At 46.8% G+C, this 15876-nt stretch overlaps 1 protein-coding gene across 1 annotated transcript in view; it reads left to right on the top strand.

The window, feature by feature from the left end:
- rgs6 (regulator of G protein signaling 6) overlaps nucleotides 1-15876 on the top strand; it is a 120294-nt gene that overhangs the window by 3371 nt on the left and 101047 nt on the right. Inside the window, exon 2 of the mRNA XM_029702098.1 lies at nucleotides 9602-9795. Within this exon, the coding sequence (XP_029557958.1) occupies nucleotides 9712-9795 (84 nt within the window). The 5' untranslated portion in view covers nucleotides 9602-9711. The remainder of the gene's footprint in view (nucleotides 1-9601; nucleotides 9796-15876) is intronic.

Below are 15876 nucleotides of genomic sequence, written 5' to 3'. Positions count from 1 at the left end.
ATTGTCACATGAAATATGAAAAATGCATATGTCTTTGTCATGCATAGTAGCAGGTCGGGTTTGTGCTTTAGTCAAACCTTCCAGAAGAATGAAAAAGATAAACAACAGCATTTCTATATTTCTAATAGTTTATATAATAGTTCAATACAATAATATAATACAATGGGTTATGTCAAGAACATCATTGACAAAAATATTAACCAATAATGACACTATTATAATCACTAAACTCTCCTCTCCCCCAATATGCTTTGAGAGGGAGGTGAGGAATGGAAGGACCAAGGGGAGAATCTCAATTGCATTTCCTCCCTTCCTCATGTCCTCCCGCCTCCTTCTCAAAACCCATTGGATAAGAAGGTGAGAGGGGAGGGACCTCCTGACCTTCTCATCCAATGGGTTTTGAGGAGACGAATAGAGAGGATGCAACGAGTCAAGGAAATACAATTGAGATTCTCCCAGGGACAGAGGAAGTAAGTATTAGATAGCTAGTTAAAAAAAAATCACATTGCCAGACTGATTGACTGATTGAGCTACCATAATACCCATGGCCTGTCCAGAAACAACCCCTACTGCTCAGAGACTAGACACTTGTGGATATCTGAGAGGGATTGATGGGTGGTGACATGGTGAGAGTTCCACATTACCCTTTGGTAGGCTTGGTGGAATGTTGATGGTATTGCTTACACCTGTCCAGTTCTCTCAGATCTCCACAAGTGTCTAGGGGTAGAAGCTAGGCGTTGTTTCTGGGCCCCAAAACCCCTTGGGTGTTAGGGTGGACCTACAGCACGAGGCATTGGTTGGTTGTTTCATTCCACTTGTCAAGGAATTCTAGGACCAGTGGAGATGCGGAATCAGGCGCAGGAGACAGAGGGCCGGAGCAACAGTGTTTTAATGCAACGGGAAAAAACACAATAGCTGAAAGGCACAGGGCGCTCAATAAAGTCCGCCAGGGAAAACACATTCCCAAAATAAACACGAGAAAAAAGCACACGGGGAGCAGCCCGGCAATAAAGCTGACACAGGCCAGCGAAACAGGCCACACAAACAACTGTCCTGAGTGGACAATAAATAATCCCGCACGAGAACCCAAACTGAAAATACAAACTAAATAACCCCCCACTAATGACAGACACGAGACAGGTGCGGGATAGACAGACAAAACCAAAAGACAGAGAAACATAGATCGGTGGCGGCTAATAGGCCGGCGACGACGACCGCCGAGCGCCACCCGACCGAGGAGGGGCGCCACCTTCGTTGGATACTGTGACACCCGCGCGCCGACGCCGGCCTCGGGGACGGCCCGGAGGGCGAGGCGTTGGCCGATCCGGACGGCGACGGTGGAATTCCTGCAGCATAGGTGGATCCAGAATGTCGACTGCTGGAACCGAGCACCTCTCCTCCGGACCGTACCCCTCCCAGTCCACAAGGTACTGCAGGCCCCCTACCCGACGTCGGGAGTCCAGGATGGCTCGGACTGTGTACGCCGGGCCCCCCCAATGTCCAGGGGGGCGGGGGGACCTCCAGCACCTCATCGTTCTGCAGCGGACCAGCTACCACCGGCCTGGGGAGAGACACATGAAACGAGGGGTTAATGCGGTAATATGAAGGGAGTTGTAACCTGTAACACACCTCGTTTATCCTCCTCAGGACTTTGAACGGCCCCACAAACCACGGACCCAGCTTCCGGCAGGGCAGGCGGAGGGGCAGGTTCCGGGTCGAGAGCCAGACTCTGTCCCCCGGGTTAAACACGGGGGCTTCACTGCGGTGGCGGTCAGCACTCTCTTTGTGTCATTCACCAGCCCTCCTTAGACACTCCTGGACCGCATTCCAGGTCTCCTGAGAGCGCTTCACCCATGCCTCCACCGCAGGAGCCTCTGTCTGGCTCTGTTGCCATGTCACCAGGACTGGCTGATACCCCAATACAACCTGGAAGGGTGACAGGTTAGTAGAGGAGTGGCGCTGAGAGTTCTGGGCCATCTCGGCCCATGGTACGAACTGCGCCCACTCCCCTGGCCGGTCCCGGCAATATGACCGCAGGAACCTGCCCACATCCTGGTTAATGCGCTCTACCTGCCCATTACTCTTGGGGTGGAAACCCGAGGTCAGGCTGACCGAGACCCCCAGCCTCTCCATAAACAATCTCCACACCCTGGACGTGAACTGGGGACGCCGATCAGATACGATGTCCTCGGGCACCCCATAGTGCCGGAAGACATGGGTGAACAGGGCCTCCGCGGTCTGCAGGGCCGTAGGAAGACCGGGCAAAGGGAGCAGACGGCAGGACTTAGAGAACCGGTCCACAACGACCAGGATCGCAGTGTTCCCCTGGGACGGCGGGAGATCTGTGAGGAAATCCACCGAGAGGTGAGACCAAGGCCGTTGTGGAACGGGGAGGGGCTGTATTTTCCCTCGAGGCAGGTGTCTAGGAGCCTTGCACTGGGTGCATATCGAACAGGAAGAGACATAACGCCGAACATCCTCAACCAAGGTGGGCCACCAGTACCTCCCCTTCAGGCCCCGCACTGTCCGTTCCACCCCAGGATGACCCGAGGAGGGTAGAGTGTGGGACCATCGGATCAGGCGATCGCGAACACCAAGCGGAACGTATTTCAGGCCCACGGGACACTGAGGTGGAGTGGGTTCTGACCGACCCGCCCGCTCGATGTCCGCATCCACCTCCCATACCACCGGTGCCACCAGACAGGAGGCGGGAAGTATGGGAGTAGGATCGATGGTGTCGTAGAGAAGCGACAGTGCGTCAGCCTTCCGGTTCCGGGAACCTGGAATGTACGAGAGGGTAAAGTGAAACCTCGTAAAGAACATGGCCCACCTTGCCTGACGGGGATTAAGCCTCCTCGCTGCCCGGATATACTCCAGGTTACGGTGGTCGGTCCAGATGAGAAAAGGGTGACGTGCCCCTTTCAAGCCAATGTCTCCACACCGTCAAAGCCCTGACCACGGCTAACAGCTCCCGGTCCCCCACATCATAGTTGCACTCCACCGGGCTCAGCTTCTTGGAAAAGAATGCACATGGGCGGAGCTTCGGGGGAACGCCCGAGCGCTGCGATAGCACAGCTCCTACCCCAGCCTCGGACGCGTCCACCTCCACTATGAATGGCAAAGAGGGATCCGGATGCACCAGGACAGGAGCGTTGGTAAACAGCACCTTCAGACGATGGAAGGCTCTGTCCGCCTCTGCTGACCATCGTAGCCGCACCGGACCCCCCTTCATCAGTGAGGTAATGGGAGCCGCCACCTGGCCAAAACCCCGGATAAACCTCCGATAATAATTAGCGAACCGCTGCACCTCCTTCACTGTGGTTGGGGTTGGCCAATTACGCACAGCCGTAACGCGGTCACATTCCACCACCACCCCCGAGGTGGAAATGCGGTATCCCAGAAAAGAGACAGCTCGTTTGGAGAACTCACATTTCTCAGCCTTGACGTATAGGTTATGCTCCAGCAGCCGCCCAAGTACTTTACGCACCAGGGACACATGCTCGGCGCGTGTGGCGGAGTAGATCAGGATGTCATCGATGTACACCACCACACCCTGCCCGAGCATGTCCCTAAGGACCTCGTCCACAAAGGATTGGAAGACAGCGGGAGCGTTCTTTAACCCATACGGCATGACGAGGTACTCATAATGGCCCGATGTGGTACTAAATGCGGTTTTCCACTCGTCTCCATCTCGGATACGCACCAGGTTATACGCGCTCCTGAGATCTAATTTCGTGAAGAAGCGCGCCCCGTGAAATTTAAGTCAATGACTCGACTGCCATAGCAATGAGAGTTAGCAGGTAACTGAAACCCACTGTGATAGCATTTAGACCTCTATAGTCAATGCACGGGCGCAGACCTCCCTCCTTCTTCTTCACGGAAAAAAGCTCGAGGAGACGGGGGACTTGGATGGCCGAATGTATCCCTGTCTCAAGGACTCAGTGACGTATGTCTCCATAGCCGCTGTCTCCTCCTGAGACAGAGGATACACATGACTCCTAGGAAGGACCGCGTCGGTCTGGAGGTTTATCGCACAATCCCCTCGTCGATGGGGGGGTAATAGAGTTGCCTTTGTCTTACTGAAGGCGATAGCCAAATCGGCATACTCTGAGGGAATGTGCACGGTGGAGACTTGGTCTGGACTCTAAACCGTAGTCGCACCGATGGAAACTCCTATACACCTACCTGAGCACTCCCTCGACCACCCCGTAAGAGCCCTCTGCCTCCACGAAATCTGAGGGTTGTGAGTGGCTAGCCAGGGGATTCCCAGTACCACCGGAAACGCCAGGGAGTCAATGAGGAACAGGCTGATACGTTCCTCATGACCCCCCCACGTCTGCATAACCACTGGCACTGTGACCTCCCCTACTTGGCCTGACCCTAGCGGTCGACTATCTAGGGCGTGCACGGGGAAGGGGTGGTCCAGCTGAACCAGGGGAATCCCTAACCTCTTAGCTAACCCACGGTCCATAAAACTCCCAGCTGCACCTGAATCGACTAGTGCCCTATACTGGAAGTGAGGGGAAAAATCAGGAAAACAAACGGAGGTGTACATGTGGTCGACAGGGGCTCTGGGTGTGGCTGGTGCGGACTCACCTGGGGGGTCGAAGTAGTGCTCTGCCCGCCCTCCGAACTCCCGGGTGGACCTCTCCAGCACCGGTACACAGTGTGTCCTCTGCGCCCACAGCGGGTGCAGGAGAGACCCCCCCCCTCCGGTCCTCCTCGACGCAGCCCCCCCTATCTCCATGGGCTGTGGTTCAGGAGGACTGGGAGGTGGAACGAACAGGCCCCGACTGGAACGTCCCCGGGCAGCCAGTAGGTTGTCCAATCTAATGGACAAATCCACCAGTTGGTCTAGGGTGGAGAAGTTGTTCCTACAAGCCAGCTCCCGGCGGACATCCTCGCGAAGACTACACCTATAGTGGTCTATCAGGGCCCGCTCGTTCCACCCCAATCCAGCGGCGAGAGTCCGGAATTCCAGGGCGAAATCCTGAGCACTCCTCGTCTCCTGTCTCAGATGAAATAGCCGCTCACCCGCCGCCCTGCCCTCCGGGGGATGATCGAAAACCGCCCGGAAGCGGCGGGTGAACTCAGGGTAGTCGCCCCGAGCTGAGTCTGGACCATCCCAGACCGCATTGGCCCATTCCAGGGCTCGACCCGTGAGACACCAGACGAGGACGCTCACCCTCTCTTCGTCGGAGGGGGGGGCGGACGGTCGCCAGGTACAGTTCCAACTGGAGCAGGAATCCCTTGCACCCAGCGGCCGTCCCATCGAACTCCCTGGGAGGTGTGATCCGGATACCGCCGGCGCCCGCTTCAGTGGGTGTGGGTAGGGGCGCAGGGTGAGGGACCGAAGCTGGTCTGGCTGGGGAAGCACCTCTCTCCCAGCTCTCCAACCGGGCCAACACCTGGTCCATGGCCGAGCCTAGGCGGTGGAGGAGGCTGGCGTGTTGAGAGACCTGCTCAGCCATGGACGGCGCTTCTGCTCCTGCTGACTCCATGAAGGTGCGGGATTCTGTCACGGAATTCTAGGACCAGTGGAGAAGCGGAATCAGGCGCAGGAGACAGAGGGCCGGAGCAACAGTGTTTTAATGCAACGGGAAAAAACACAATAGCCGAAAGGCACAGGGCGCTCAATAAAGTCCGCCAGGGAAAACACATTCCCAAAATAAACACGAGGAAAAAGCGCACGGGGCGCAGCCCGGCAATAAAGCTGACACAGGCCAGGAAAACAGGCCACACACACAACTGTCCTGAGTGGACAATAAACAATCCCGCACGAGAACCCAAACTGAAAATACACACTAAGTAACCCCCCCACTAATGACAGACACGAGACAGGTGCGGGATAGACAGACAAAACCAAAAGACAGAGAAACATAGATCGGTGGCAGCTAATAGGCCGGCGACGACGACCGCCGAGCGCCGCCCAACCGAGGAGGGGCGCCACCTTCATTGGATACTGTGACACCACTGCTATAGACACAAAGATTTGCACAGGTGTAAGCTGGACACACCAACAGCACCCTATCAGGCTGATCAGACAGGTCTGGGTAGCTGGTCTGGGTAGCTGAAGACCTGCTGTAAATGGTGAAAGGATATTTTTACATGTCTGTTATTCACACCCTTGCTTCATTCCAGCTAGTTAGATGTGCAACCACTGACTAACTATAGTTAAAGGGCATATCACCAGTCTAGCAATAGATACTGTTGTTTTGGCTGTATGGCATCATTTAATAAGATTACCCATGGATAGTTAGGTAGCTAGGATACAGCAGTCAGCTAACCATTTACAGTAACAGCAGTTCATTAATACGTCAATACACACTAAATCTTATGTGGAAATTGAGAAAATCGTACCTTGGCACTGTGGCATGGTATGGGCTGCTATTAATCAATTAATTAATATATAATAGATTCATAGAATGGAGTTAGAAAGATTAATTCCTTCTTTGAAAGGACAGGAAGTGTTGGCTGTGCACTTAACCCTACCCACATGTGATCCTTGAAATATCAAGTTGTATTTTGTTTTTATAGGCAAAAACAAACAAAAAACATAGTTGATATGGCTGACTTGCACTCTACTGACTAATTGAGATGTACAAACTATGCCATAAGGGGACGACGAGCGGATAAGAGGTAATCCGTTATTTTGATTAAGACATTAATGAGCGAGCTAGGACAGATGTAGTTTTTGAAATGTAAAGCAACAGAATTCAGAACATAGGCCATTCTTACAGTATTCTCCCTGTACACCAAGTCAGAACTGTAGGAACAATAAAGGGGGCATATAAGCAGACAATGAAAGCTCTTACAATATTAGATATTTCTCTAAAACAGGTTATAGGCTACATGTGCACCACCAAGTCAGAACAGTAGGCTAAATTATGAGGTTAAAAGGGACCAAATTATTAGGGTGAGGGACATTACATTTTACATTTTAGTCATTTAGCAGACGCTCTTATCCAGAGCGACTTACAGTAGTGAATACATACATTTCATTTTCATTTCATGCATTTGTTTTTGTACTGGCCCCCCTCGTTCAAGTTTTTTACTATTTTCTACATTGTAGAATTATAGTGAAGACTTCAAATCTATGAAATAACACATATGGAATCATGTAGTAACCAAACATTTTTAAACAAATCTAAATATATTTTAGATTCTTCAAAGTAGCCACACTTTGCCTTGATGACAGCTTTGCACACTCTTGGCATTCTCCCAACCAGCTTCACCTGGAATGCTTTTCCAACAGTCTTGAAGGAGTTTAAACATATGCTGAGCACTTGTTGGCTGCTTTTCCTTCACTCTGCAGTCCAATTCATCCTAAACAATCTAAATTGGGTTGAGGTTGGGTAATTGTGGAGGCCAGGTCATGTGATGCCGCACTCCATCACTCTCCTTCTTGGTCAAATAGCCCTTATACAGCCTGGAGGTGTGTTGGGTCATTGTCTTATTGAAAAACACATGATAGTCCCACTAAGGCCAAACCAGATGGGATGGCGCATCACTGCAGAATGTTGTGGTAACCATGCTGGTTAAGTATGCCTTGAATTATAAATAAATCACAGACCGTGTTACCAGCAAAGCACCCCCACACGGTGGGAACCTCAGATCCGGAGATCATCTGTTCACCTACTCTGCGTCTCACAACGACATGGCGGTTGGAACCAAAAATCTGTAATTTGGACTCATTAGACCAAAGGACAGATTTCCATCGGTCTAATGCCCATTGCTCATGTTTCTTGACCCAAGCAAGTCTCTTCTTCTTATTTGATGTCCTTTAGAAGTGGTTTCTTTGCAGCAATTCGACCATGAAGGCCTGATTCACGCAGTCTCTTCTGAACAGTTGATGTTGAGATTTGTCTGTTACTTGAACTCTGTGAAGCATTTATTTGCTTTGCAATTTCTGAGGCTGGTAACTCTGATTAACTTATCCTCTGCAGCAGAGGTATCTCTGGGTCTTCCTTTCCTGTGGCAGTCCTCATGAGAGTCAGTTTCATCATAGCGCTTGATGGTTTTTGCGACTGCACTTGAAGAAACTTTCAAAGTTCTTAAAATGTTCCAAATTGACTGACCTGACTTCATGTCTTAAAGTAATGATGGACTGTCATTTCTCTTTGCTTGTTTGAGCTGTTCATGTCATAATATGGGCTATGTATTTTAACAAATAGGGCTATCTTCTGTATACAACCCCTACCTTGTCACAGCACAACTGATTAGCTCAAACGCATTAAGAAAGAAAAGAAATTCCACAAATTAACTTTTAACAAAGCACACCTGTTAATTGAAATGCATTCCAGGTGACTACACAATGCCACAGATGTCTCAAGTTTTGAGGGAGAGTGCAATTGGCATGCTGACTGCATGAATATCCACCAAAGCTGTTGACAGAGAATTGAATGTTAATTTCTCTACCATATGCCGCCTCCAACATCGTTTTAGAGAATTTGGCAGTACTTCCAAATGGCCCCAAAACCGCAGACCACATGTATGGCGTTGTGTGGGCGAGCGGTTTGCTGATGTCAACGTTGTGAACGTTGTGTCTGATGGTGGGTTTATGGTATGGGGCAGGCATAAGCTACAGACAATGAACACAACTGCATTTTATCGATGGCAATTTGAATGCACAGAGACAGCGTGACGAGATCCTGTGGCCCGTTGTCGTGCCATTGATCCGCCACCATCACCTCTTGTTTCAGCATGATAATGCACAGCCCCATGTCTCAAGGATCTGTACACAATTTCTGGAAGCAAAAAATGTCCCAGTTCTTCCATGGCCTGCATACTCACCAGACATGTCACCCATTGAGCATGTTTGGGATGCTCTGGATTGACGTGTACGACAGCGGGTTCCAGTTCCCACCAATATACAGCAACTTTGCAGAGCCATTGAAGAGGAGTGGGACAACATTCCACAGGCCACAATCAACAACCTGATCAACTCTATGTGAAGGAGATGTCTCGCTGCATGAGGCAAATGGGGTCACACCAGATACTGACTGGTTTTCTGATCCACACACCTACATTTTTTGTGACCAACAGATGCATATCCGTATTCCCAGTCATGTGAAATCCATAGATTAGGGCCTAATTAATTAGTTTAAATTGATTGATTTCCTTATATGAACTGTAACACAGTAAAATCTTTGAAACTTTGCACTTATATTTTTGTTCAGTATATTTAATCCATTTTGAATTCAGGCTATAACACAACAAAATGTGGAGTAAGTCAAAAGGTATGAATACTTTCTGAAGGCTCTGTATTATCAGATGGATCTAAGGGTTTCTTCTTTTCTCCTGCCCTTCTTTCCTCCCCGCTGAGACAGAGGAAAGGAAAGAGAGTGTGTGAGAGAGAGAGAGAAGGATTGAGAAAGACAGAAGAGACAGCTTCAATGTAATGGTATTGTGTCTATGTTCGTATTTCCTCTCCCCATCCTCTGACAGGGACAAATAAAGAGATGGAAGAGAGACGGCTATATGAGATGGATCTAGTATCTCCAGTAACAGAGAAAAGAGAGAGAGAGAGAAAAAGGGATTGAAAGAGAAGAGAAGAGACAGCTATGAGATGGATCTAATGTCTTCTTTTCTCTTTCCCCAGCCTGCAGTAACAGAAGAAGAAAGAGTGCAAGAGAACAAAGGAGAGGGACTGAAAGAGAGAGAGAGAGCAAAGGATAGAGAGAACAAGAGAAGACATCGGTCAGCTACAGTATGAACCAGTCCAGCCAGGACCCGAGTGGAGTGGGGACAGCAGACCCTGATGAGGACTCTCCCAACATGATCGTCTACAGAAAGGTAGGAGGACAACACTGGTCTTTGTAACATTATGTTGTGGAAAGGTTGTGTGAAGGTAGGACAACACTGGTCTTTGTAACATTATGTTGTGGAAAGGTTGTGTGAAGGTAGGACAACACTGGTCCTAGCAACATTATGTTGTGGAAAGGTTGTGTGAAGGTAGGACAACACTGGTCTTTGTAACATTATGTTGTGGAAAGGTTGAGTGAAGGTAGGACAGCACTGGTCTTTGCAACATTATGTTGTGGAAAGTTTGTGTGAAGGTAGGACAACACTGGTCTTTGTAACATTATGTTGTGGAAAGGTTGTGTGAAGGTAGGACAACACTGGTCTTTGTAACATTATGTTGTGGAAAGTTTGTGTGAAGGGTAGGACACTGGTCTTTGTAACATTATGTTGTGGAAAGGTTGTGTGAAGGTAGGACAACACTGGTCTTTGTAACATTATGTTGTGGAAAGGTTGTGTGAAGGTAGGACAACACTGGTCTTTGCAACATTATGTTGTGGAAAGGTTGTGTGAAGGTAGGACAACACTGGTCTTTGTAACATTATGTTGTGGAAAGGTTGTGTGAAGGTAGGACAACACTGGTCTTTGTAACATTATGTTGTGGAAAGGTTGTGTGAAGGTAGGACAACACTGGTCTTTGTAACATTATGTTGTGGAAAGGTTGTGTGAAAGATATACACTGGTGTCTCTTACATTATGTTTGCAGTGGAACAGCACACAGTGACCACTGGCCTCTCAACTCAACTAGCATGTTGTGGGAGGGTTTCATAAAGGTTGTTAAAGAAACATGCATTGTGTACTTATGACTAAGGTAGGATTACACTGACATTTTTCCATCCTAAATACGTTCCTTGCTTCCTTGCTCTAACTCCAGTATCATAAATATTTGAGGTGCTGCTGTAACCCCAAAGTGTCAATATGATTAAAACAGAAACCTGTGTGTGTCTGTGTGTGTGTGTGTGTGTGTGTGTGTGTGTCTGTCAGTGTGTGTGTGTGTGTGCGTGCGTGCGTACTCATGAACCAAATCTCACGCTCGCCAGAATTGAGCAACATAATTCTTGCGTGTGTGCTGGCCAGCTACTCCCTTTGTTTCTGCGTGGGAGACACGTAATTAAAAAGGAACTAACGAGTATGGAGAAATAATGAAGAGGAAGAGGAAGAGTATGAAAGAAAGTAGATAATGATTGAAAGAAGGGAGGAGGGAGAGGGGAAATTAAAGAATAGAAGGAAAGAGGGGTAAATACGGAGAGGAAGAGGAGAGTAGGAAAAAAGGAAAGACACCAGTGTCCTATTAAATTTCATCCACTTCAGCCGACATCCACAAAACATGTCAGATGTGGAACTGCGTTAGAGCTGTCAAATCCACAAGTAACTCCCGTAAATTCTACCACAGACGGAAGGGGCAACCCAGAACTGTAAAGCTGAAGCGTTCCGTTTAGAACGTTCTCTCACCACCACATACGGTAACGAGAGGAAGTCCAGTTGCAGGTAGTTGGAGAGGATGGAACTAGGTAAAACTAGGCTGACATGCTGCTAAATTTGTCATCGTTGAAACAGTTGCTCTATCTCAATACATTTCTGTTCCCGAAACTAGAATCTGTTAGTAACACAAGTGTACTAGGTTTTATAGACTTGAAGTGCAAAGGTCGAATTGAGCTTGTGTACACGTTTACTTCACAGAGGAGGTGTTCTCAAACGGAAATATGCGAATACTTGCTACAACTCGCCAATAGGATCTTGCTTGTTCTGCCCACTAATGCTTTGTTTGCTCCCAATGTAAATGAAACATATTAACTATGCCATATATACAAAAGTATGTGGACACCACTTCAAATTTGTGGAGTCGGCTATTTCTGCCACACCCGTTGCTGACAGGTGTATAAAATTGAGCACACAGCCATGCACTCTCCATAGACAAACATTGGCAGTAGAATGGCCTGACTGAAGAGCTCAGTGACTTTCAACGTGGCACCGTCATAGGATGCCATCTTTCCAACAAGTCAGTTTGTCAAATGTCTGCCCTGCTAGAGCTGCCCCCAGTCAACTGTAAGAGCTGTTATTGTGAAGTGGAAACGTCTAGAAGCAACAACAGCTCAGCCGTGAAGTGGTAGGTCACACAAGCTCACAGAACGGGACCGCCGAGTGCTGAAGCGCATAACACGTAAAAATTGTTGGTCCACGGTTGCAACACTCACTACCGAGTTCCCAACGGCCTCTGGAAGCAACGTCAGCACAATAAATGTTTGTCGTGAGCTTCATGAAACGGGTTTCCATGGCCGAGCATATACTGGAGTTCAGAGAGAAGCTTGAGAGAAGCTTATTGCCAGGAAACATAGTGGTTGGTTCTCCCTATTCCCTATATTGTACCCTATTCATATAGGCTCTGGTCAAATGTAGTGCACTATAAAGGGAATAGGATGCCATTTGAGATGCACACCTGGTGTCTCTTCTCCAGCCCAGCTGTCATTTTCAATTTACCTCAGTGAAGTTATTACTGGAGCAGTTTACCTCACTGAAGTTATTACTGGAGCAGTTTACCTCACTGAAGTTATTACTGGAGCAGTTTACCTCAGTGAAGTTATTACTGGAGCAGTTTAGCTCAGTGAAGTTATTACTGGAGCAGTTTACCTCAGTGAAGTTATTACAGGAGCAGCTTACCTCAGTGAAGTTATTACTGGAGCAGTTTACCTCAGTGAAGTTATTACTGGAGCAGTTTACCTCAGTGAAGTTATTACAGGAGCAGTTTACCTCAGTGAAGTTATTACTGGAGCAGTTTACCTCAGTGAAGTTATTACAGGAGCAGCTTACCTCAGTGAAGTTATTACTGGAGCAGTTTACCTCATTGAAGTTATTACAGGAGCCGTTTTCTCCTTAACTTGCATGTTAAGGCTGAGAGCCAGACATTTTCTAGGAGCAGGAAATGTTTTAGGATGTGTGTGTGTGTGTGTTGTGTTCTTCTATCCTCGTGGGGACCTAAAATACATTTTCATTCAAAATCCTATTTTCCTTAACCCCTAACCCCTAACCCTTACCATAACCCTAACCCTAAATGTCACCCAAACCCTACACCTAATCCTTAAGCTTAAGCCTTTGTCCCCATGAGGGAGAATCGTCCCTGTTTTACTATCCTTGTGGGGAGTTTGGGGAATTTTCGGTCTCCACAAGGATAGAGGAAGGAACGCACACACACAAATGAAACTGAACTGTATCTCCATCCACGCAGCTCTCAATAATGTAACTTCCTGTATCTTAAAGGTCCAATGCAGCTGTGTTTATCTCAATATCAAGTCATTTCTGGGTAACAATTAAGTACCTTACTGTGATTGTTTTCAATTAAAATGGTGAAAAAGAAAAGAAAATAGCTTCTTAGTAAAGAGCAATTTCTCAAGCAAGAACAAGGACTGTCTGAAAACGATCAGTTATGGGAAGAAAGGTTTGGAACTCTCGTACTGGTCTATTAACTAATTTACCACCTGGTGACGTCACCAGGCAGGCCAAAACTCCATCCCACCAAAACAGGCTGGAATTTCAGATGGTCTTTTCAAACAGCTCTTACACTAAAAGGGCATTATCATAATTTCCCAGTATTATTCCAACCTCATAGTGTGGAAATAAATATATATATATTTAATGTAACTTCCTGTGAGTTGTCCACTTCCTCTGTGTGTGTCCTCTCCTGTAAATTGTCCACTTCCTCTGTGTGTGTCCTACCCTGTGAGGTGTATACTTTCTCTGTGTGTGTCCTCCCCTGTGAGTTCTAGTGTTGGATCAGCTTTCAACACACTCATTATCACAACACACTCATTATCACAACACACTCATTATCACAACAGGAGAGGGGGGGAGTTGGGCCGGTTTTATGACTTAACAGCCGGTCATAAATAGTTTGCAGAACTCTTACTTGCCCTGCAGTATTGGAAGACTGAAACCTCTTGGTGTATAGAGAGAGAGAGAGAGAGAGAGAGAGTTTTTTCCCACCAAAGCCTTTTTGTCCAGAGAGTGAATATGGGAACAATATTAGCAATATTAAGATAGGAATGTTAAGAATGGGGGATCAAAAGAATAATCCATGGGGATCGAAAGAATAATCCTGTCATATGGTTTATTATTTTGTGATGTCATTAAGGATGGTATAACCAAGTAACTGTAACTTTAAAAGTCTACGCATCCTATGTATCAAGTTTACATCTGAATGTTAAAATATATGATTAAATAGGAACATACATTCGTGAAGACAGAAATGTGATTTTAGCCTTCTAAATGAGATAATTGCTTTTCATATAAACTTGTTCCCAGTAGGTAACAACGCCCATGTGAGCACAGACATTGTGTCGGTGTGATGGAACGCCCCTTTTAGCCAGAGTGCTTAACCTCACTTGTGTAGGGGGCAGTATTTTGACGTCCGGATGAAAAGCGTGCCCAAAGTAAACTGCCTGTTACTCAGGCCCAGAAGCTAGGATATGCATATAATTGGTGGATTTGGATAGAAAACACTCTAAAGTTTCTACAACTGTTAAAATCACGTCTGTAAGTATAACAGAACTGATATGGCAGGCAAAACCCTGAGGACAAACCATCCCCCCCAAAAAAATTCAGCCTACCACTATTTTCAATGGCTATCACTTTTATTATAAAGCCAAGTCCTCACAGATTACAGTTCCTAGAGCTTTCATTAGATGTCAACAGTCTTTAGAAAGAGTTTCAGGCTGATTTTTGGAAAAATGAGCCAGAAATTGTAGTTTTTCTAGGTGGCTCCCATTTTGGCTGTAGTGTTTCCAAGATGTGGAAGAGAGCGCGTTCTTTGGTATTTTTCAATAACAACTCTGTCTTAAATTGTACCATTTATTTACGTATTAGGGTACTTAACCTCTACGGGCTAGGGGGCAGTATTGAGAATTTTGGAAAAAATATGTGCCCATTTTTAACCTCTCTGGGCTATGTGGGACGATTTCGTCCCACCTACGTAACAGCCACTTCAATCCAGTGGCGCGATTTTTGAATCGTTAGAAATGCTATAACTTCAATTTCTCAAACATATGACTATTTCACAGCTATTTAAAGACAAGAATCTCGTTAATCTAACCCCACTGTCCGATTTCAAAAAGGCTTTACAACAAAAGCAAAACATTAGATTATGTCAGCAGAGTACCCAGCCAGAAATAATCACACAGCCATTTTTCAAGCTAGCATATCATGTCACATAAACCCAAACCATATCTAAATGCAGCACTAACCTTTGATGATCTTCATCAGATGACACACCTAGGACATTGTGTTATACAATACATGCATGTCTGTTCAATCAAGTTCATATTTATATCAAAAACCAGCTTTTTACATTAGCATGTGACGTTCAGAACTAGCATTCCCACCGAACACTTCCGGTGATTTTACTAAATTACTCACGATAAACGTTCACAAAAAGCATAACAATTATTTTAAGAATTATAGATACATTACCCCTCTATGCACTCGATATGTCCGATTTTAAAATAGCTTTTCGGATGAAGCACATTTTGCAATAATGTAAGTACATAGCCCGGCGTTACAGGGCTAGCTATTTAGATACCCACCCAGTTCAGCCTCCACCAAAATCACATTTCCTATAAGAAAAATGTTCTTACCTTGCTTGTTCTTCATCAGAATACACTGCCAGGACTTCTACTTCAATAACAAATGTTGGTTTGGTCCCAAATAATCCATCGTTATGTTCCAACAGCGACGTTTTGTTCGTGAGTTCTAGAATGCTTCTTCGCGGTGTCGCGCATGGCGCATTGGCGTGTCAAAAATGTCTAAATATTCCATTACCGTACTTCGAAGCATGTCAACCGCTGTTTAAAACCAATTTTTATGCCATTTATGTCATAGAGAAGTGTTAATATTCCGACCGGGAGTATGCATTGAGCCTAAACAGCCGAATAAAATTTCTCCTCAGAAGCGACTCATGCACGCGCATCATTGAAAGGTCCTCCGAGCATCCACTTACAAAAGGCGATAATATATTTCAACCTGAGGTTCCCTCGTAAACCTTCAGTTATTTCGCGGGCTCTGAGAGCCTATTGGAGCCCTGGGAAT

Source organism: Salmo trutta, chromosome 1 (assembly GCF_901001165.1).
Source record: "Salmo trutta chromosome 1, fSalTru1.1, whole genome shotgun sequence".
Classification (NCBI taxonomy): Eukaryota; Metazoa; Chordata; class Actinopteri; order Salmoniformes; family Salmonidae; genus Salmo; species Salmo trutta.
This window is presented reverse-complemented; position numbering and strand designations above follow the sequence as displayed.